We start from the raw sequence: 23,999 nt of genomic DNA on the forward strand, positions 1-23,999 counted from the left end.
AATAGGAAAGGGAATAGTGTGATGATTCATGATGATTCATGAGAATACATTTTACAAAACAGCATGACAAAAACTTTTTTCAAATTTTCAGATTGTCAGTCAATGAATATATTTCGTATTATTTATCTCCTCGTCTTTCCACTATACATATTCATATTAATCTATTTCTCTTATTTGCATTTATATCTATATTACTTATATTCATATTAATCAACACGCACAGACAACTCGCTCACATACAACCGCAAACTCCCTAACATTGCACAAGCCACTTTCAGCTGACATGGATGCTTGTGGAGCAAATATTGCACAACTATTTGTTTTATATTGTACAGATAGCCCTAAACAGTATAGATACTACTAGCCCTAACTTACAGTTATCCTGTGTTGTTGTACATATCAATAACTATAATATAATTACAATAAATAAATATAATTATATATAATTTATATAGAGTGGGCAGTTGTATTTATTGATTTCAGTGTAAATTCACTGTATAGTTCTGTATAGCTCCACTTGTAGATTCTGTATATCTTCTGTTTAGAAAATAGTTTTTGTATTCTGTGTCGTTATGTGTTGTAGAGTAGTAGATTGAGTAGTGCAGCAGTAGTTGTAGTTACTGTGTGTGCCTTGTCAGCATCTATGTAGCACAGTGGCACTAGGGGAAACAGCATGTCACACCTCTGTATGTTTTTATTAACGTATTGTGAAAGTGACATTAAATACGACTTGAATCTTGAGTCTTGTGCATGTCCTGCTGTGACTGCCATAGTTTCAATAGTGTAAATATTGTGCTGCAGTATCTGCACATATCCTGCTGCCAGTAGTCATTGTGTACACTAGAACACTGCCTGCTTTAATTTAATTTATTCATGTACATACTGCTGCCTCGCCTCTCTGCATTTCATTGCCTTGAATTTAAACTTGTGTGATGACAAAGTCGAATCTAATCTTATCTAATATTCATGTTAATGATTTAAGGGTTAACTAAACTTATAATGTCATTGGATTTTATTTTGTAGTGGAGCAAAATCCCAAAATGTCACTTTGCACTACTTTAGCCAGGTGCTACCATCCAAAAGACAATAAATGATTCTTGATTTGTGACTCTTAAATAAAGAGGCTTGTGGGTGTTGTAAGAAGTGTTTGTACTCCCGAGCAGCAGGTGGCGCCGCTGAAGTCCGTAAAACTAATTTGAAAAGGAGAAAAACGCTCTTAGAAGAGGAATCAGGAAACGGAGTTAGCTGCACATCGCCCGGTTGAATTACCGCCTAAGCGCTAATTGAAGTATAAACTGCATATATCCACAAAGATGTCCAAAAGACATCGCTTGGATTTGGGTGATGACTACGCTGCTGTCAAGAAGAGGTCTGACGGGTAGGTGAAGCCCCGCAGTTAGCCTAGTCCCCAAGCTAGCCGCTAGCGGCTGTTAGCTGTTGCTAGTCAAGTTGGCTAACGTCCATCGTGCACAACACAACACGAACCGAGACAATAACCTTTTGCGTTGCAGCTCTTGTTCAACATTTGCTACGTTGCGGCGTCGCATTGTTAATCTGATTCCGGCCTGTTAATGCTGGTGTCGTTGTGTCTTCCGGGGAAGGCTTTGCTAATAAACGTTACTCTCACCATTGAGGCACGTGTGTGGCTAACGTCCCCGTAGCCAAGTGCTAACAATATTTTCAAGCAAGGTTAAGTTGAAGTAGCTGTCCAGCCCTCGCTGCAGCTTAAAAGACCGCCATTTGGTACCTGATATAAACTATAATGTGCTTTTATAGCTATTCAGATGTGTTGCTATTAACGGAGCCCGTATGTAGCTAGCGGAGACTAACACACTAGGGTGCAATAACTTACAGCATCATTAATGTGACGACTAATGACGAGCTATAGTTGAAATAGTTTCTTTTCAGAGGGTGATTAACTGCTCGTGTGTGTGTAGCATGTCCAAAGCAGCTTGTGATGCTATTTTATTTTGAGCTTTATTTCTTGCTCTACTGACTGATATTTAGTTGAATTCAGCTAGAAGCAGATTAAATATAACAGGTAAAGCTTAAAAAAACACAAATAAAGTAATGTGCCATCACTTTAGTTTGAGTGTGTTTGTTAACTCTTGCTTCTGGGGCAGTATTCATGTATAATTTGTAGAAATATATCCATTAGTAGTTTAAAATTACAAAGATCAAACACCTACACCACATTACAGTCCATTAGGTGCACTTGTGTAACAGCGCTACACTAAACCTTAGCTTCATAAAGGTTATCATAACTTGAAGAGCTGTCGATTCAGCTGTGTTTATTTTTATTTATTTATTTTTATGTTTTGGAGGCTTTGGTTGTTAGTACGACAACTAAAATCGTATTATGCTGCGCAGGCTCATGTTACTGTTATTGGGAGAGCCCCATTTAGTCATATCTACGCTAAATAACAGAAGCACCTGTGCGCTGCAACACAAACTCATTCTCAAAAAAACTGTCACAAGAGGAGATTCAGTGAAGGACTGTTTCGTTGTTTGTGTCATCACGTGTGATGTAAATGCTGCAGCCCTACAGATGTTTATCCTTTTCCTTTTTGACGCCAGTAGCTCCATAAGAAGTGCTTCACAGTGAATTTGTTTGTGTCGACAGGCGAGACAGGGACCGCGACAGAGACCGCGAGGACCGTTCGAGGGACAGGGACCGAGACAGGGACCGTGACAGGGACAAAGACCGGGACAGAGACACAAAGCCGCTGAGTGTCCCCTCCAACAGCACCGCAGCCATGCCAGTGTTGCCGCCCATGAAGCAGATGGCTGTGCACCAGCAGATCAATCCGTTCACCAACCTGCCGCACACGCCGCGCTATTACGAGATCCTGAAGAAGAGGTTACAGCTCCCGGTGTGGGAGTACAAGGAACGCTTCAATGATATCATCACACGTCAGCAGAGCTTCGTCCTGGTCGGAGAGACGGGCTCTGGGAAAACAACACAGGTATGAAATGCAGCGATTTAGCCTGTGTGTCTTGCAGGTTTATTTAAGATAGTCCAATTGAATTGTTTTAATCATAACGTGTTGCAATCTTTGTTTAATTTGTCAGATCCCACAGTGGTGTGTGGACATGGTGAGAGGCTTGCCTGGTCCTAAGCGGGCGGTAGCTTGTACTCAGCCCAGGAGAGTGGCAGCCATGAGTGTGGCTCAAAGGGTGGCAGACGAAATGGACGTCATGCTTGGACAGGAAGTCGGTTACTCCATTCGATTTGAGGACTGTAGCTCTGCCAAGACTATACTAAAGTAAGCGGTGTTGGCAGTGATGCTTTCAGTGACGCAGAGCAATTAGTCAAAATGTTCCAGCTTAACGAAAAAAAACATTTCTCTTCAGGTACATGACAGACGGTATGTTACTAAGAGAGGCCATGAATGACCCGCTGCTGGAACGATATGGTGTCATCATCCTTGACGAGGCCCACGAGCGAACTCTGGCCACAGATATCCTGATGGGAGTACTGAAGGAAGTTGTCCGTCAAAGATCAGATCTGAAGGTATATTTTCTTTCTTGGAATAACAGTGATATCTTCAAATGCCTTGAATTTTCATATCAGTGCTTCAGCAATAATGGCCAATGTGATGGTTCTTTTCCGTGCAGGTGATTGTCATGAGTGCCACACTAGATGCGGGGAAGTTCCAAGTGTATTTCGACAACTGTCCCCTGCTGACAATCCCTGGCCGTACGCATCCCGTAGAGATCTTTTACACCCCGGAGCCAGAGCGGGACTACCTAGAGGCAGCGATCCGCACGGTCATCCAGATTCATATGTGCGAGGAAGACGAAGGTGACTGCCTTCTCTTCCTCACTGGTCAAGAGGTAATTATTGTTTAATATCCATCCTTCTCTCACATCATTGTCCCTTTTCCTAAGATGGCAAAGTTAAACTGAACTTTCTTTCTCTCAGGAAATCGACGAGGCGTGCAAGCGGATCAAGCGCGAAGTAGATGACCTCGGACCTGAAGTCGGAGACATCAAAATCATTCCACTGTATTCCACGCTGCCCCCACAGCAGCAGCAACGTATCTTTGAGCCTCCTCCTCCAAGAAAGCCGAACGGTGCAATAGGAAGAAAGGTACGTTGTCACCTGATTGACTGTGGTGTACACACATCAGAGCTCAAAATACACAACTAACAGCCTGTTCCTCAACTTCCTCAGGTTGTGGTGTCAACAAACATTGCTGAGACTTCTCTAACAATTGATGGCGTTGTGTTTGTAATTGACCCTGGATTTGCCAAACAAAAGGTGGGTTGAGTCCCGCATGTTTTTTTTTTTTTTTTTTTTTTTAAATTAAATCTAAAAGCTGGTTTGGGTTTTCATCGCAGTGTTAAAACACGTATAATTTCATGTCAGCTGTTTTCCTTAAACGTGCTTTCGAATGTGTGTGCAGGTGTACAATCCTCGTATTAGAGTGGAGTCTTTGCTCGTCACTGCCATCAGCAAAGCTTCTGCCCAGCAGAGGGCAGGACGAGCCGGCAGAACACGTCCGGGAAAATGCTTCCGCCTCTACACGGAGAAGGCCTACAAAACAGAGATGCAGGTAAGTGGCTCCAGTTCAGTGAATTTATATTTAATCACCTGACCCCTGTTAGTGTCTTATTTTTGTCTCCAGTGCCAATGACGAGCACAGAGTGGTAGGTCTAAGCACGGTGTGTATGTGAAACGCCTGGCTGGAATATAAAACCAGAGGGTGTGGTGATTTAATAAATTAACACCAAACCAGCCCGACTCTGAAACAGTGCCATCACCACGGAGACGAGCTCACCAAACAGAAAGAACTTGTGTAAAATGTGGCACAGTCACATTTATTTAAAGATAAAACATGAAACTTTACATTTGCTTGAAAGGAAGTTGGAAAGTAGGTAGTGGACACGAGGCGTTGATAAATCCCTGTGATGTGATGTCTTCTATGTATATAATAACAGATTAGCAAGTTATAATGGACCAGTCTGATGTCTGTGCTAATAATAAGATTATTAATAAGATTATGTAGCAGCCTGGTATGATTTTATTTATATCATGGAAGGAGAAACTTTTCAGGTCAACAGGTAAAGCAAGAATCACTGACAAATAAATGCATTCTCTTTTTTTTTAACATTCAAACTTAAATTACAATAAATATAAATTATTTTATTGCGTTGTCAACAAGAATTCATGAATTCATATTATTTGAAAGCAAGATTTAAAAGCATCTGCTGCCTGGGATTTATTATGTAAAACAAACACATCCTTTATTCTGTCACTGTGCCACATTGTCTTGTTTGCAGTAGTTTGCTCTTGTTGATAAAGTCGACCAAAGTAGCGTAAGCCTGATGTTGCACCACAGACATTCAGACCGTGAATGGACATCCCATCTGTGTATGTCCACCTCTGTGGAAGTTAAATAACAGCCAGAGTACTGCTCATGTCAAATCATTGCCTACATTGAGCATTAATATCGTCCCTCTGTAGGATAACACATACCCTGAGATTCTTCGGTCCAACTTGGGATCGGTTGTGCTGCAGCTGAAAAAACTGGGGATCGATGACCTCGTTCACTTTGACTTCATGGATCCACCAGGTAAGTCAACTCTTTTATTGTGAACGCTTACTTAGCGTCTCCATCAGTAAAGCCAGACTCACTGACATTCCCGACTCGTCCCTCCCCCTCTTCACTGCAGCTCCTGAGACACTAATGAGAGCCCTGGAGCTGCTGAACTACCTGGCTGCCCTCAACGATGACGGTGACCTGACAGAGCTGGGCTCCATGATGGCGGAGTTTCCCTTGGATCCCCAGCTGGCGAAGATGGTCATTGCGAGCTGCGAGTTTAACTGCTCTAACGAGATCCTTTCCATTACTGCCATGCTGTCAGGTAATGCCCAGGACTGGGCTGACAACTTCCTTGCCTTCTCTAGGCCAAAATCTCTCTGGGTTAACGACCTCTTAAATCTAAACGATGGTGTTTAAATCATCCCACCTGAAATGTCCAATTTGTGCACAGCAATTTCGAATATGTGGGTTTGAGTACAGGACTGTTAATTATAAATAACTGCGAAGTAACAACGGATATTTTTCATATATTTTTTTTGTAGTCAAATATTTGCTGTTATTTCACGTTACTATAGTTGTTTGCCAAATCACATGGACTTTCTGACTATATTGACGTCATTATGCTGGTCCCATCTGAGAGGAGTTGCTTCGACAAGTTTCATAATAATCAAATAAAAAACAAGTACTGAGTGAACAGGACTGATTTAGATCTGGGCTTCTTCCCGTTTAAATGGATTGAGTCACTATTGGTAATACTTTTGTAACAGCACTGAACTATGTAAACTTCCCCCATTTGGTCTGTAGTAATTTGAGTGGCTTTCACTCAGAAAGATCAAACTCTTTATTTTTAGTTTAGGGGTTATATAGTTAGATGTTCATATAATAGTAAGATGGCTTTCATCACCAAAGCATGTGGAATGGGCAGGCACCACTTAATTTTGTCTCAGTTGTTGTACATATCATAATTTCCTTCTTATTTACATAATGCATCGTGGATTTTAACTTGTGTAACGTGTAGCCTGAATGTCTTTGTTTTTTAGCCGCCTGCTCACTTAAAGGCCTAACCAGTATGATGAATCTTGAGATTTTAAACATTGCTGGTGTCCCTAACACTGTGTAGTTGTGTGAAAACTCTTGTTTTACAGATGTGGTTAAAATGACCCCCCTCTCTACGAGCTTATAGCCCTTACAGTGAGGAATGACCATGAGAAAAGACTGCAGCCCCCCCTTTGATAGAGCTTGTGGTCCTGCCCTGTCCCAGCGCAGTGTCGAGTGCCCTAGCATCATAGGCTTTGCTCCATTTTTCTGTGAATGTTTGACTCATCCCTATGGGCGGCTTTGTTGGGGCCCATACCAACCTTGTTTAGTCCCACAGTGTTTTGTCCGCCCCACGGAGGCTAAGAAGGCAGCAGACGAGTCCAAGATGAGGTTTGCTCACATTGACGGAGACCACTTGACGCTGCTCAACGTCTACCACGCCTTCAAACAAAGTGAGCGGTTTATTTTTTTCAGCCTAGATTTACACGATGGGACAGATCATTTTAAAGAAAAGCCCGACACACAACATATCACTAGAGATCAACCGATATATCGGCCGGCCGATAGCCCACACAGTACCCCTCTCCACTGTCAGAGTCCGTGTAGCTCGAAGCTGGAAAATGCTTGTACCTCGTTGTACCCGTTTATGTTGCATGAGGGCGTTAAATATTCTTTGAGTTCATTAAATGTTTATGTTTTCTGTTAAACTGAGACCTGTAACATTTTTATCATGTAAATGGAGCAGTATCGGCTCCAGATATCGGCTCAGAAAAACCCATATCGGTCGATCTCGTCATATCGCAATATAAACTGAAGGCAGGAGCTGATTCCCCTAATTTTTAACATTTTCTGATTGTATTTGATCCACTGTTCACCAGCTAACTGCTTTATTCTGGTAACACAATAAAGTTGAGGTCTGGAAAGGCAGAAATGCTCAAATACAATTTATTTAAAGACGTACAACACAGATGTGATTCATAGTTCTACATCTTAACAAGCTACATCTTTTAAAGCCATTTGATTCATTGTCAGTATCAATGCGTTTAAAGGCTTCGTATAGTCGACACCTGACCTAATAACTAATCTTTGAATCGCTGTCATCCCTTTTTCCCAGACCATGAGTCTAACCAATGGTGCTATGACAACTTTGTCAACTACCGTTCACTGATGTCTGCTGACAACGTGCGGCAGCAGCTGTCCAGAATCATGGACCGCTTCAATCTGCCCCGTCGGAGCACAGAGTTCACCAGCAGAGATTACTACATCAACATTCGACGAGCGCTCTGCACCGGCTTCTTCATGCAGGTGAGCTGCAATAGCCATCTTTGGTAATGTGCCTCCTTTCCATGCAAAGATATATGTAAATATATATATATGTGTGTGTGTTTGTTGTCGTTTTCCTGCAGGTGGCTCATTTGGAGCGCACAGGCCATTACCTCACAGTCAAAGACAACCAAGTGGTCCAACTGCACCCTTCTACAGTCCTGGACCATAAGCCCGAGTGGGTGCTCTACAATGAATTTGTCCTCACCACCAAGAACTACATCCGCACTTGTACAGACATCAAGCCAGAGTGGTACGTGTGCGCATGTTTAAATTTGGAGTCAAACCGTGTTGCTGTATTTACTGTATACCGTCTGAACGACAGGATTACTGATGGTGTCCTTTCTCTTTGTTACAGGCTGGTGAAGATCGCACCGCAGTACTATGAAATGAGTAACTTCCCTCAATGTGAAGCTAAAAGACAGCTGGAGCGAATCATTGCCAAATTAGAGAGCAAAGAGTATTCCCAGTACTGAACAACAGCCAAGAAGTGTCCTGGAAATCATCTGCAAACTATAGTTTTAGATCTCACTGTATCATTGTATCTTAATGTTTAAAAGTTGGCTTTTGATTTTTATATTTTGTTTGCTTTTTTTTTTGTTTGTTTGTTTGTTTTCACCTTCTTCCCATCATTGTTAATTATCTAAGTGTAATGTCCTCAAAATATCTGCAGCAGCTGTTAGATCTGGACAGAATGACTTTTCAGACAGCGTATCAGAAACATGTCATTTAGATGTGGTTGACTTTCCTTTAGGTTTCTGCTGAGACATAAAGATTTGTGCTTGCTTTATTTCTTTAATAAAGGAGCTTTGACTTAATTTCTGTGTATAAATTAATTAGTAAAGCTTGTTATTGCAACATTAATATGGTCTAGTTTTTTTTGCTTTTTTTGTTGAGAGTTTTGGTGGGTTAATTGACAAAATTTGCAACATTAAATATGTAAATAAATCTTGGAAAAGAAGCTAGGATGTGATGACTCAGCAGGTGACTGAATATCTGTTACATAAAAAGAACGGTCCTTCTCCAATATGCTAATCATCTTGTTAATGCATAATGCAAATTTTTTTGCAGTAATTTGTTACAGTTCAGCTTTCTTTTATTGCCTCTCAGTCTCGGTTCATGATGACGATGGCAGAAAAATACAGTCAAAATGTTGAGTTTTGTGTTTTCATCTCCAGGAAACAAACGGATCCAAAGCGCTCATCATTAAAACTCATTTTGTCATAATTTTATGTAATGTGTATGTAATTCCTCCTTTAGTATTGGTTCCCTATTTAATGATTACCTGTGCAAATGGGAAAAGAGAAACTGTATTTAGGGAGAACATCATACTGTATTAACCACTTCATGCAACCTGAAACAAATTCTTGAGAATAAGTGTAGGCTACTGAGCACCTTTGTCGTAGTTTTGACAGTAAATTAATATTTCTTCAACAAACATTACTTACTATAAGAATGAGCTTCATTTAAATAGGCTGCACAGACTGTCTTAGCATTTTATTTGTGCTTTTTTAAAAAACAAAACACCCAGCCGGATTGAATAAGTGCTCATTGCAGTCACCATCTTTACTGTCTGTTCTTCTCGATATCCTCTATGGTCTCTGGCAGGCACCGGTTGCGTGTCTCTGACAGCGTTCTTGCCACTACTCCTCCGAGTATAGCCGTACAGCAGAAGACGGCCTGGGGCAGATCCTTCCAGACTTCATCCAGTAAGAGGACCAAAGGAGCCACAGCCACGCCAAAACGAGCCATGAAGGAGTTGTAGCCCATGCCGTTCTGCCTGGAAAACATTTAAAATACTCAAATTACCTCAGAGAAGACTGCGACGTAAAGGTTTTGCTCCTGTGGCATACTTTAAAAAGCCAAACTGTTTCATATCCTGCATCCTGTGTGCTTAGCTGAAAAATCCTAAATGAGTGGGTAAGGGGGTGTAGAAGTTGGCATGTGTCATTACCTGACGACTGTGGGATACAGCTCAGAGCTGTATAACACAACTGTTGTAAAGGATGATGCTGAAAACCCCTTTCCAATGACTGCTACCACCGTTCTGGCGATAGGCATGTCTGAGAAGAACAAAACTGATGTTGAAGTTTCCATATTGTTGAGTGACTTTAATTTTGAACAGGTTTTTGTGTATGCAGGCTCTATTCTGCCATATTTCAAAGATGCATTATAAGATGTTTTACTCTCCCTTCTAATGGTAAAAGTTAATACACAAGCTGTAATTACATCATCAAAAACTTGGGTCTTCCTGACCACCTGAGGTAGTGAATTAGTTGATCTCAATATGTTACTCGCTTCTCCTCCGTACTAGTTTGTAACCAAGGACCATCCCTGTCGCTAAGATTGGTCTCCACTAAAGCTACGATTCACCTGATGCTAAATGGCCTAAGCAGCATCAGTAAGGGCTGGAATGTAAAATACATTTATATTTGTAAATCCCACGCTTAATAGCTTAAAGCACAGGTCTTCAACAGATGGTCCGCAAACCCATATTACCATGAATCCAACATATTTTAGTAAAGGGATAAATGGAGCCAGAAGACATTATCTTTCAGTCAGCACTTCACTCATTGAGCTGTCTCAACAGCCACCGTTTCACCCAGGGCGCCACACTAGACCTGTCAATCTAAGCCTCCCTGTGTACAGTAGGCCCCGCCCCTATCGCTGCTGAGCCAATCTCGAGGCCGCATATTACACTCCGACTCTGTCAGGTTCCAAGAGCCTCTTCAGTCCTCAGGTGAAATCCCACGAGCCCGTAGCAATATTAGCAGAAGAGAAGCTAACAGCGTATGGATATCTGAATAGCTTAATATTGAATGCAAAATGACAATAATTATCAGCAGTACATTATCAGCACTAGGCCAAGTTCAATATAGAACACATATAGCAGGTAGGGGGTCCCTACTTAATCTCTCCATCAGTTTGGGGGTCCTTGGGATGAAAAGACCGCTGGTTTAAAACACCACAACCCAAAGTTTGGATCTAAACCTGTTGAGATTAATGAACACTTACCATTTGGTATCACAATATTAAGTCCAATACAGGTGCCAGCCAGCAGCAGAGCTGCCATCTGCGTACTCCTCCTGCCTATGTAGTCGAATAAGAAGTAAGCTGTCACTTTGGCTGGGAGCTCAACTGATGCATAGATGAACTGAGTGAGATAGATGTTGAGCCCAAAGCCTGCGGTGTTGAAACTGATGCCATAAAATGTAATTGCTACACAAAACCTAGGGGTAGAGAAGGGTGAAACATTAAATTAGTAATCAGTCTGTTGAGTTACAACTTAAACTCTTTAACACTCTTTGAGCATAATGACACGGGGAATACTACAGACCATAATATACCAGTACACAGCGCCAGTTGTCTCATCTTGGGTGTTCGGATCAAGTCAAGGTAGGTATAGATCCGTTCTTTTTTGTCCGTCAACACAATAGTGGATAGTGTCTGAAAAAACGCAAAGCAGCATCATTCTTTACACCGTGTAATAAAAAGGAAAGAAAAGTTAACAAAATGTTAATAGTGCATGAGGAACATAGGACTACTTCTGTTGACTTAACCATCTGGAACACACAAACCTCTGCCTTAAGTGTGTGCGATAATTCCTTTGTTCGATTCATCTCGGCACATTTCTGCAAATACACTTTCGCCTGATCCAGCTTTCCATTGGCAATGAGCCACCGAGCCGACTCCGGCATCCACCTGACGTTGAAGGACAGGATGTTTTTCTTACTCCAAATGTATTACATGATGATAAAGTTCAGTTAGGTCTTTGAATTAACACAAATAAGCAGGACGCTTTGGGCACCAATCCTAGTTGGGGGCCGTTTCTAACATAGCTTTCTAATATCAGTATCTTCACACCCATAAATTAAACCTGTTGGACAACAACATCCCAGCATTTGAGTCATACCTCCAGGTGATGATGCCCAGGATTAGAGGTAAGGTGACACTGAAAACCAGCCGCCTCCATTCATTCACACAGTAGCCAATAAGCGCAAACACTGTGTACCCAAACGTCCAGGACAAGCTATCGATCAATCCCACCAGTCTTCTGTGCTTAATGTCCACCCACTCCACACCTGCAAAGCAAGGATCAAACTTCAGAGAAAGCCGACAGCAACACTTAAAGGTGTGCGTTCTGTTCTGTTCTCTGTCAGCAGGATGCACCACAAAAGTGAATTACTGAGGACTGCTGAGACAATGACGATGCCATTGATGCAAAACCCAGTGAAGAACCTCAACACGGCAAACATCACGTAGGACGTGGAAAAGACACTCGCTACGCCAAACACCATCGCAGACACGTACGACACCAGCAGCATGATCCTTCTACCAAACCTACAGAAACACAGCAAGACTTCAAATTGAACTTGTTCAAATGTTCAAGAGAAATGATTAGTGGTCAATCTCCGATACCTGTCACTGAGACTCCCAAAGGCCACGGCTCCAAACATAACTCCAACAAAGAAGATTGTAGCGGTGGCTTTGTTTTTCCCTCTACTATCACACACCAGGTCCCACTTGTACATGCAATAAAGAAAAGGGACAATATCACATTAAACTGCACGGACCAGAGACCATTCATTGTACACCAAGATGGCAAACAAGTACATTAGCTTACAAATAGTAGGATTACCTCTGAGGTCAGCGTAGACTTGAAGGTGGTGTTGTCGTACACCCATCCATTCTGACACGGCACTGTAGGTACGTCACTGGCATTGTCGGAATTAAAAAGCAAATGATACTGAGGCTCCACAAACATCTCACAGGAGCTCGGAGTCCCGTCCTGCTGAAACGGAACACTAACAATAAGCCTCTCCGCCTGGGATAAATTGCTAAATCTATCATCCAGATGAGTGCTGATGTCACAGTGGTGAGAGGGAACGGCCGCTATGAAATTGTTCAGCATGAAGTGACAGGGCAGCGTGAAGCGGCCAATGAAGCTGATCACTATGATCATTATCTGAAACTTCCCAAATCCGTTAATATCTGCGAGAACGTCCTCAAACTTCATCGTGGCCTCCCACTGTGTGCTGTGTGTCTTCCTTTGAAAAAGCGACAAACGAAGAAAATCCCAAAAGCCCACACATTAAGAGGGAGCAGACCACAACTATGTTTCAGTCAGACAGGGCAACCTTTGGTATTTTGGTACTAGTCCAAGGGCTTTAGGATTATCCTTGAGTGAATATTTTACCTCACGCAACCACCAAAGTAACTATTGTCTGATTGACTGCAAAGGAAATGAGCACTGGTGGTAATAATTAAAGCGAGTTTGTCAGTTTTTAGTGAAACAGGTGATCATTTTATTGCTGCGAAATGACTCAACATTTTGTGAACTTGCTTATCATCATGTATCATCTCTTTACCAGATTGCAACTCAAATACGGCACAAAATAAACACATGCAAACTAACACTAAGGGATTGTCAATGAGAAATGTTAGAAGAAGAAGAAGAAGAAGAAGATCTGTCTCTTTGCGTAGCGGAAAGTAATTTTGATTCTGATATTTACAAAACTGAAAGACAGTTTTTTAAATAATAATAATAATAATAATAATAATAAAAAATCACTTCAAACTAATTTATAAAACACAACAGATATAGAGCAGAAAAATGTATAATTGTTTTCTTCGTATTTATTTTTTAGTTTTTTGGCTTTTTTTTTCATTTGTTGTTAGCAAGTAAACAGCTTAAAAATCTAATTTCTCTCCACTCCAGTCTCTACAACAACAGTCTCCTGTTTCCCTTTGCAAAAACTCTCACAAATTAATCTATGTCCAAGTTGTTTGTTATGAAATTATTGGGGAGAGCTTCGCTGCTTCTTCAAAGTCTGTGCAGATACCTGATCATTGACTGGCACCTGACACTACCATAACACAGTCAGGTTTCACCTCGGCTCATTTGCATACGTACAGTGATTGGATGTTTAGTGTGTGCTTTCTCAACTTCTAAAAGTTTGATTTTCTCCCTGCATAGAGCCGGCCCAAGTCAAAACCTTGAGGTGGGTTTCATATTTTTTGAGCTGCTGAGGTGTAAAAAGGGACATAAAATATATAATAATAATATATTGTGGAACATAACAAAATGTCCCCAGAAGGACGGATTTAAAGCTCAGTATTGTTGCCTTCCTTACTTCTGACTTATTCAAGTGATCATTTAAGGTTCTGCAGTGTGTGGCAGGGGTAAACACGGGTGTACAGGCTTGGTAAATTCTGCGTGGTACTACTGAAACTGCCTCATGTAGTCTTTGAAGAAGTGTACATATGGAGGGGTGAACCCTCAGGACGGGCAAACCAAGTGATATTTGCAGGCTTCCCCAGGTAGCTACTTTTTGGCGTATGTAGTGACCAAAAACCAACTTAAGCCTCGGCTGCTGCATCAGCAATACTACACTTTTCCTGAGGCTGCTTCTCCTTACCCTGTGACAGATGTTGGTAGATTGGATATAGGCCTGGGATTACGTCCGGGTAAAGGTAAATGAAGTACAGTGTTAAAGGAGAAAGTGATTCTATCACTGTAGTAAGTCTGATAACATAACTATAGGGAACGTTTGTAGTTATATTGAATTGTTCTGTTTTAAATGTTTGTTGCACATGCATTCATAGCTTCTTTCAGTTACATTCAAAGCAGCGTGTCTTCACCTTTCTGGATATTGTAGATATTCAAGATACAACGATGTACTTTTATTTATTGTTCAGTATAAATTTTGACCTCCAACAGGCAGTAGTTAAACAATCGGTTCAGGCATTTACTGAAATTTGCACAATATAGTCGTAGGGCAATTATGTTATTAAACATTTAAGTCTAATAACGGCACTCGTCGAAAGGGGGCCGCTCCTAATTCAGCCTCTAAGAATGCTAAAGAATGATTGTACATGTCTCACTATGGTCAACCCAGAGCTAAGATAACACATTATCAGACACATTGATTCATTTCCAAGACATTCCTCAACATCCTAACTCATACGATAACTAGTAAGCTACACTAACTAATAGTACAAAGACAATTACGATTAGGTAGATTACATGTGGTAATAAGGACGCTTGCAATAACTAGTCTTGCTTTGTAGAATATAAATGTATTAAGACGTCCAACTCGTACTGTAGAATTACATTCCAAAGGTATTTCCTTAACTAGCCTCTAGATGGCAGTATGATTAAAAATTCAAAAGGCTAACTTTATTATAAGGTATACAAAGATGATCAAAACATGGAGTTGATACAGATCACGAGCAGAATGTGGTTTAAACATTGTATTTTTCATTACGAGTGTACGTTCTATAGTTTCCTATTCTAGTGGAGGATGAGTACTCCTGTCCTGTCCTGTTATTGATAAAGTACCTGGAGGAGGTTAGCACATCCAAGGGAACAGTCTGCATGCAAAATAACTCTTAGTATTTTGCGGCATCAGAATGTGCCTACAAGTTTGTTTTATGGCCTCGGAAATCTGCAGAGAACAGCAAAAAAGTCGTCTCCTGTCCAGAGAGGTCCTCCCTCCTCCTGTTGGGTAGTTAGTTACCAAAACACGTTTTCAGTTTTTTGCACGTGTTATGTGTTCATCAACACCTAAGATAATTACTATTAGGGCAAAATCAAAAATGGCCAAGTTCACCGTGTCACAATCATAACAAATAACATGTATGATTTTACTATATTGTAGCCTTATCCCAAGGAGGTGGTGGAAACAAACTAACAAAAAGAGTGAATGATGGATTGAATAATGTAATGGTTTTCCACCCAATCACTGGACTTCAGAGTCTTCCAGGCAGTTTTGCTGGCGATGGCGAAGACATTTACAGGGAAGGTACCTCATCAGATGTGGAGTTTGATTGTGTTCTGAAACACAAAATACGGGTTTCATTTTATAACGTGAAACTCTCACTTTTAATGTTTGGATTCAGTTCACTTTTATGGCGCGGTACCTGAAATGTTCCACGTCCTCAATAGTCTCTGGCAGACGGACATTTTTCGTCTCAGGAAGAAAGGTAGCTGACAGTCCTCCAGTAAAAGCCACCAGTACGAAAATAATACTTGGCAGTGGGACCCACAATTCTTCCAAAATCAGGATCATGGGGGACACAGACACACCTACACGGGCCATGAAGGAGCAGAAACCCATTCCATTTTGCCTGCATGACAAAAAAAAAAAAGAAAAGAAAAGAGAAGACATAAAATACAGCGAATGCATTGCTTCTCTCATACTTGTAACTTCTAAATAATTTAATCACTTATCAAAAATGCTCCATTAAACCTGTTTCTCCAGATAAGAGATAGTGGAACATGTGCATTTTTTACTGACCGCATTACTGTGGGGTAAAGCTCCGTTGTGTACAGAAAAACTGTTGTAAAAGCCGCCTCTGCGAACATCTTGCCCACAGCTTCCACAGCTGTTCGATAATTCCCCCTTTCTGAAAAGAAAACGTTTTAACGTCTGTTTTGACCCCACCTTTTTAACACAGTTTTTTCATTATTTTTTGCTGCAGGTTTTTGTGTTTGGTGCCATTGCAAGTGCTGCAGGCTTAGACTCGAATCGATCCTTTACCTTGAGGGATGAACATGTTGCAGAATATGCACAGTCCAGCCAGAAAGAGAAACGCGGCCTGGTTCAACCTTCGGCCTATTTTGTCCACAGAGAAATAGACGAATGCTTTTGCTGGAATTTCTACCACACCGTAGATGAACTGCGTTAGGTAAATGTTGGCACTGAATCCAGCAACATTCAGACTGATCCCATAGTAAGCACAGGTCACTCCAAACCTGGGAACAGAATGGAAACAAATTACCCAAAGACATCCACAGGACTCCCTCAAAAGTCCCACGTCCATTCTTTGATGAGTCACAATTAGTGTTTGAGGCACAAGGGGGACACGGTATTAGGAAGGTGGTCATAATGTTATGCCTGATCAGTGTACAATTGATGTTTTTACTTGGAAAATACAAATATTACATATATATGTATCAAGGAAATCCAATCATTTCAACGGACAGTGTACTAAAACCTGACTAAAACCCTGTAGTATGAGGGGTGGACTTATTTTTCACTCTTCATCATTTAAACCCGTTATAATGTGGGAAATCTTTGCTAAACCGCTTTAATAGATTCACTATATTGCAGCTATGTACAAATGTAGAAGTGAACTGTATGCATTCAAACTAGCGGACTCTAATTGAGTTACGAGGTACATTTCATAGGTGGGTTAGTCCATCACAGGCCACAGGCCATTACATCTACTAGATAATTATCACTGCCTGGTAATGTGTACCTTACCATGGATCTAGTGATAATGTATATGAGAAAAAAAAAAACTGTCCAAATGAATGATCTTCTGACCCACGTTCTTTTTGAAGGTGGCGATTTTCAAGTTGAACAACCCGAAGCTGACAATGGTGTGAAAACATTTTTACATTTTGAAATAGAAACAAACTAAATAAAACCAAAGAAAGTTTATATACCACACAATGCCAGTAAGTAGAGCTAGTCTTCTCATCCTGGGGGTCCTCACAAGGTCCAAGTAAGAATATTTTCTGCTTTGATTTTCAACAAGTATAACTTTAGAGAGCACCTGTAGATCAAAGATGAAACGTTGAATCGAGTGAATAGAGTTGTGCCGCGCATCAGCTTCTGATTAGAGCCAAGCAGGTTAAGTAACACGTCGTACCTCAGGCTTCAGGTCATCCATGCACTCCTCTCTGCGGTTGACTTTTGCGCACAAGCCCAAGTAAAAATGAGCACTGTTCACTTTTCCGTTGCTTATCAGCCATCTGGCTGACTCTGGGATCCACCTGTGTTTTGGAAAGAGGACATCTTTTTTTTTTTTTCATATATAAAACACACCTGAAGGATAAAGATCAGAAGCGGAAAATTACATGTTACAGTTAAAAACTCAAAAGTTAATTTCTGCTTACCGCCAAGAGATTATGGCTAGGAAGAGTGGAGACGATGCAGCTGCAGTCAGGTACCTCCAGTCATTCACAAAATAAGCCAAAGCAGAGAGCAGAGTAACGCCGGCACTCCAGTCCAGGCTCATTAAGACACTCACTGTGGAACGATGCTTAATGTCCACCCATTCGACACCTGTGAGGAGCGAGTCTTATTAAGAGCAGCAGCCCACTTATTTAAAATGGTCAGAACTTAGCATTGATTAAAATATTGCTAATAGTGATAATAGTGCTGAGAAAGTAGTTTAGTAGTATCTTGTGTCTGAACAAAGTTTGTTCAGTTTAGTATACATATTTAAAAAAAAAAAAAAGATATATAAGAATTAAAAAAAAAAAATCTTACTAGCAAGTAAGGCATATTATTTAAAATAGCTAATGCCATAAGGATAGGCTTTCAACAGGGGGTTTGTGACCCCTAGGGGGTCTGCGGAGGTACTGCTTTGCTTGATTAGACATTTTTTTTTATATATATGTTTGTTTGTTTTTTGTTTTCTCCCACGTATTTGAAGAGAGCCTATTCAGTCCCGAGGTGAAACCTCCATGTTTACGTTTTTGTATGTTTGCGTTTTTACGGCAGTTGCACGGCCACTCTACTGTTGCACATGTTTGAAATAAAAAATAATAATATTTGAACCTGTGCATTATTTGAATAGCTTAATATTGAATGATAATGATAATGTATGTTTATAAATAGCACTAGACCAAGTTTAATATAGAACTACTTTGAAACCTGCAATCCTGCTTTCAGAAAAGAAATATATAATCTACCTTGAGTTTGAAGATGGACATTTTGTGAATCATTTCTCAGATTTGGCAAACAATCATTGGTATTTTTTCTTTTAAACCCTAGTTACTCAGCTACCGTAATGTTTGATTTCTAAGACCCACAAGTATGGCAGGGGACTCACAAAGGACCAGGCTGATTATACTTATTCCAGAAATTCCAAGTCCAGTGAAAAACCTCATTGCAGCAAATACGGCAAAATCATAAGAGAAAGCACTCGCGAAACTAAACAGGATGGTTGCCACGTAGGACACCAGTAGCATTCTTTTCCGGCCAAACCTGCGAGACAAAACAATTACAGATAAGCTTTCAGAACATGTGAACGTGAAAATCCATAAAATATCCTTCATAGTGTATAAATACATTTATACCTAATCAAGGGGTAATTACTTTCCCCTTGGGATTAATAACATAACAGTCAATAACGTACATATACTTACCTCACCTAACCTCACCTCACCACCACTTGTATCGTTCAGTATTTTAATATTTTAATTACAGAAATAAAATAAAGTTTGAGAAAGCCAAAGACATGAACACCTGTCACTCAAATAACCAAACAATGCTGCTCCAGCCATGACCCCCATGAAGAAGACAGTGGCCATGGCTCTGTTCATTCTCCTCTTATCACAAACCAGATCCCACTGAGGGGGAAACACAGACAACAGAAGAACAGTGAAGGAAGAAATAGCTGACGTGGGACTGGGGTTGATTTAATCCGTTGTAAATGGAAAATGATAGAACTCACCTGCGTGGCCAGGGTAGACTTGAAGGTGGTGTTGTCGTAGACCCATCCGTTTTGACAGGGCACCGCCAGGAGGTCGGTTATGTTGGAGGAGTTAAACAGCAGGTGATACTGAGGCTCTGCAAACATTTGACAGGAGTGTGGAGTCCCATCCTGCTGGACTGGAATACTGACAGTGAGCCTCTCCTCCAGAGATAAGTTTCTGAAAAGACCTCCATCATCCAGGGAGCTGATGTCGCAGTGATGAGGGGGAATGACTGTTATGAAATTATTTAGCAGGAAGTGAAACGGCAAGGTCACTCGAGGTATTACCAACAAGGCGATCGTCCTTAGCTGGAATCTCCCAAAGCCGTTGACCTCTTCCAGCACGTTCTCAAACTTCATTTTGAGAATAAATGAGGCAACGCGTGACAATAATAGAAACTATGACAAAGCACACCAGAAAACAGTTTGAAAGTGATCTGCAAGCTTCTTCTTTTTTTTTTTTATTGAGTTTTTGGTTGATAATCAGCTAGTGTGTAAGGATGTGTTGGGTTTCTCCGTTAAATAGGAGTGGTCTGAGATGTTCCAGGTTTTCTTTCCAATCAATCATTTGCAGCAACCCTATAATGACAAAATAGGTGTTTCTAAGAAGTCTAACATTTACTCCACACGGTTACAGTTTTCTGCAACATGGTTTAAAAGCTACGCTTGGCGGAAAAGGAGATTTAAATATAGGTCAACATTTCAGCAGTTTGTTCATTTTAATTTTCCAACACCAGTGGGCTGATATGCACAGGACAGATGAGAGTCACACCAACCAAACCGTCCTCAAGGCCTGTTCAGAATTTGCATTAGGATCCGATCTGGACTGTGCGATCGTTAAGTGGCTTCAGTAGCTTTAGTTACGTGTGTGTTCATTAACATGCGTTTCCCAAATGCGTCTCAGTTTTGTGCCCTGTCAAATGTGATCGCCTTTAATGTGATTGAATCTTGATCAGATCTTTATGCAACGTCCAAACAGGCCCTAACTCATCAATATTTGTTTGCAGCCAGTCACCCTAAAGCTAACACCCTGTACCATGATAACAGGACATGATGAGACTGACGGTAAAACCAGTAGCCGTGATCTGCTTAAGCTTACCACAAACTGTCACTCTATGGGTTGAAGTATTTATTGTGTATTTGAACAATGACAATCATAATTTTGTGATTTTACTTTTTTTTTTTTTAAATCAATTCAAACAGTCTCATTTTTGAAGTGTAACTTATTCAGTCTCCCTCTCCCTCGTCGGTGGTCTCCTACAACACAGATGTACATATGAATTACTGACTGAAGGAAAAGCTGCTTGTATTTTTGACAGTGGCGAACGAGAGACATGTTATGTAAGATGCAATAATGTTTGACTGCATTACTGTTTAGTTGCGAGTTGTTAATCCTTTACTGCAGCTTATTGAATTACGCATCATGTTTCCTCTTTACCTCGGTTTCTCAATGTCCTCGATAAACTCCGGCAGCTGGGCGTTTAGTGTTTCAGGGAGGAGGGAGGCCACCAAACCGCTTACAACCGCCATCGTGCAGTAAATGACCGCAGGGAGGTGATGCCACACGTCTTCCAATAGCATGATGAGTGGGGAAATGGACACGCCCAGCCGCGCCAGAAACGAAGTGTAGCCTAAACCGTTCTGTCTGAAAACCCAAGAACGGAGGTTAATTGAAGCCACACTAGAAGCAGTTACAGCAGGATGGATGGTTGTTGACTAACCGTACGACAGTGGGATAGAGCTCCGTAGTGTAGAGGAATATTATGGTAAATGAGGCCTCAGACAGTGACTTTCCAAGAACTGCCACAACAGTACGACTGACCCATTTATCTGAAACGAAAGTTGATCAAGAGAAATTTCAGGTTCACTCTTTCTTTTCCCAACAAAATTATTAGACGGGACTGAAAATTAAAATAATAATAATGACCTTTTGAAACAAACATGTTGATGAAGAGGCAAAGAGCAGTGGAGAGCAGCGCTCCCATTTCACCTTTCCTTCGACCGACTTTTTTGAGAAAGAAATACACTCCGATCTTCATTGGCATCTCCGTGGATGCAAATATAAACTGTGTGAGGTATGGGTTTAGTCCGAACCCGGTGATGTTCAGACTGATCCCATAATATGTAAATGCAACTCCATACCTACGGATGGGGGTGAATAAATTCAAAACAACACAATAAAATGATAATGTGAGGGTGACACAGGTTAGATATCTGGTGTATCTTCGTCTTTCTGCTTTATTGGGTCTATGTCTATAGCTAACGTGCAGTAAGTTTATCTGACCCTCAGAAAGAAATCCTGAATCACCCGTTTAACCTGTTATGTGACATTAATACTTACCACACAACGCCTGTGCATATGGCAAGTTTTCTTATATTTGGTGTCCTGAAGAGATCGACCACAGTGTACTTCTTAGCTGCGGTTTCAGTGTCTGCAGATTCCAGTAATGTCTGCGAGAAAGCCAAACAAACACAGTAACATCCATCTTTTATAAACCTCTCTCTGTACTGTGAAATTAGTCAGTCAGCAGTCAAAAAGCAGAAACAGTACGGAGCTGTACCGCTGGTGTGATGGAGGCCATACACTTGGATCTATTGTTCATCTCGGCACATTTCATGATGTACATATGGGCAGCGTCGACCTTCCCGTTTGCCATAAGCCACCTGGCGGACTCTGGAACCCACCTAGAGGGACACACACGGAGAGTTTATCACCTTGTTGATGTCTAGAAAGTGTAGAAATTCAACTTTTGATACCTCCAAGCAATAATGGACAGAATCAGGGGAGAGGTCACAGCCACAATGAGCATCCTCCACTCATTTATATAATATGCCGCTCCAACCAGAAACCAGTTCCCAATCGTCCAATCCAAGCTAATGATTATTCCACAAAAAGTCCTGTGTTCGATGCTGAACCATTCGATGTCTGCGGACGAGGCAACAAAGACAAAAAGATGTTGTCATTTTCTTTTTACATTTTTGCAACATAGGTAAGTAAAACAGCATTTCAGCTCCTTACTTAAAACAATAGAGATGATACTTATTCCTGCAAGCGACATCCCCGTAAAAAATCTCATGATGACAAACAGGACATAGGATGTGGAGAATGCACTTAGAACCGCAAACGTCAACGATGACACATAAGACACCAGCAGAAGTGGCCGCCGCCCAAACCTGGTCACGACAAGAAAGCGTGTGCATGGTATTTTGCACAATTCTTCAATTATCTCACAATGGAAGTCTCTGCCTTCTTATTTGGAGGAAAAGCTTTAAAACCGATTTAAAGAAGTCAGCCATGAAAAATGCATTTATTAGACATTTATTGAGCTGTGTCGCTGTTTGTTAGGTTGTTGCAGCTTAATCTTACATGTACATTAACAACTCACCTGTCACTGAGAAGCCCAAACAGAGGGGCTCCGATCATGACACCAATGAAGAAGATGGTGGCTGTTGCTTTATTCATCCCTTTTCTTTCGCAAACAAGATCCCACTGTTAAGTAAAAATTAATAAAACATTTTCAGAAAAGCAAAATATGCATGTTCCTTAAGAGTGGCTCTGAGAATTGTAAAATGCAACTGCTTTTGTTATATGTACTGAGCATACAGAGTTTAACCTCCTGAGACCTGGCGTCGTCACATGGGGATGTTAAGTTTTAGGTTTGTGGCAGTTTATTCCACTTTTTTTTTTTTTTAGACCTGTTGTCCTCATAATCATGTACTTTTGTCTGCAATCTACTGGTAGCGAAGGGTCAATATACTGGTTTATTTGTGTTTATTAAATTTTTGTTGGGATTCGTCGTTTCCACTTCTGTTTTTGCATTACAATAGACTGTTTTACATTTCCTTACACACTGGTGACCTAAATTGTAATATACAGTGAAATAATCCCAACTCCGTACTACTTTCAGTGCAAAGACAATGCTTAAAAAGATCTTAATCTTGTTTTAAGATAAGACACATTCCAAACAAATGCTTGGGTCTCAGGAAGTTAAGCCACCCAGGATGTCAAGCAATAACTTCAAGCGTTAACAGTGTGACACTTACCTCTGTTACCAGGGTAGACTTGAAGGTGCTGTTGTCATACACCCATCCATTTTGACACCGGACAGTGACTGTGTCCTCACTACTGTTGGACCCTGACAGTAACTGATATTGCGGTTTTGAAAACATCTGACAGGACCTCGGTGTCCCGTCCCGCTCCGTTGGAATACCAACAGCCAATTTCTGATCGTAGGTTAAATTCCCGAAGACCCCTCCATCCTCCAGAGAGCTGATGTCACAGTGGTGATCTGGAACAGCTGCCATAAAGTTATTGAGCAGGAAGTGGCACGGTAAAGTCATTCGAGAGATGACCTGAATCAAGAACAGCCACAGCTGGAACTTTCCAAAACCGTCAATTTCTAAAAGTACATTGTCGAACTTCATTTTGCAGAGCTTGTGCAAAGTGGACATGAAATAAAGTGTGGTAATAGTGAGGTGAAGAAAGGTTTTCACATGCCGAAATAGACACATTCACTAACATTGTTAATTATTGATATATCTTAAGATCACAAAAGATTTTAAGCATTCGGATGCAGTCATTGTCTGTCCAACAGA

The 23,999-nt window shown here is 41.0% G+C and overlaps 3 protein-coding genes across 4 annotated transcripts; 1 reads left to right on the top strand and 2 right to left on the bottom strand.

Moving 5' to 3' along the window:
* Positions 1-1,199: 1,199 nt before the first annotated feature.
* On the top strand, positions 1,200-8,774 carry LOC125000463 (ATP-dependent RNA helicase DHX15). Its single transcript, XM_047576030.1, has 14 exons — positions 1,200-1,378; positions 2,624-2,966; positions 3,073-3,266; positions 3,355-3,514; positions 3,619-3,837; positions 3,926-4,093; positions 4,178-4,264; positions 4,410-4,559; positions 5,471-5,579; positions 5,680-5,871; positions 6,917-7,039; positions 7,702-7,892; positions 7,994-8,163; positions 8,269-8,774. Exons 1-14 carry the CDS (start codon positions 1,314-1,316, stop codon positions 8,384-8,386), a joined length of 2,289 nt encoding a protein of 762 aa, XP_047431986.1. The 5' UTR covers positions 1,200-1,313; the 3' UTR covers positions 8,387-8,774.
* A 618-nt stretch (positions 8,775-9,392) lies between these two features.
* Positions 9,393-23,845, bottom strand: LOC125003430. Its single transcript, XM_047577365.1, has 24 exons — positions 23,448-23,845; positions 22,790-22,893; positions 22,423-22,577; positions 22,161-22,329; positions 21,965-22,088; positions 21,745-21,854; positions 21,331-21,545; positions 21,125-21,233; positions 20,842-21,048; positions 19,383-19,608; positions 19,175-19,278; positions 16,454-16,668; positions 16,211-16,319; positions 15,834-16,040; positions 15,720-15,747; positions 12,550-12,984; positions 12,330-12,433; positions 12,097-12,251; positions 11,824-11,992; positions 11,489-11,612; positions 11,248-11,357; positions 10,926-11,140; positions 9,865-9,973; positions 9,393-9,690 (listed from the first exon to the last, which is right to left on the bottom strand). Exons 1-24 carry the CDS (start codon positions 23,826-23,828, stop codon positions 9,477-9,479), a joined length of 4,098 nt encoding a protein of 1,365 aa, XP_047433321.1. The 5' UTR covers positions 23,829-23,845; the 3' UTR covers positions 9,393-9,476.
* LOC125000505 (solute carrier family 22 member 7-like) lies at positions 14,573-20,620 on the bottom strand. 2 transcript variants are annotated; one of them, XM_047576034.1, is made up of 10 exons: positions 19,383-20,620; positions 19,175-19,278; positions 18,759-18,913; positions 17,818-17,986; positions 17,571-17,694; positions 17,365-17,474; positions 16,454-16,668; positions 16,211-16,319; positions 15,834-16,040; positions 14,573-15,747 (listed from the first exon to the last, which is right to left on the bottom strand). In XM_047576034.1, the coding sequence occupies exons 1-10, from the start codon at positions 19,761-19,763 to the stop codon at positions 15,705-15,707; spliced, it is 1,617 nt and encodes a 538-aa protein (XP_047431990.1). In that variant the 5' UTR covers positions 19,764-20,620; the 3' UTR covers positions 14,573-15,704. The 2 variants fall into 2 exon arrangements, 1 of the variants encoding a protein (XP_047431990.1); XR_007111333.1 differs by lacking the exon at positions 17,365-17,474.
* Positions 23,846-23,999: the final 154 nt, after the last annotated feature.

The sequence above is a fragment of the Mugil cephalus genome, chromosome 2 (genome assembly GCF_022458985.1).
Source record: "Mugil cephalus isolate CIBA_MC_2020 chromosome 2, CIBA_Mcephalus_1.1, whole genome shotgun sequence".
Taxonomy (NCBI): Eukaryota; Metazoa; Chordata; class Actinopteri; order Mugiliformes; family Mugilidae; genus Mugil; species Mugil cephalus.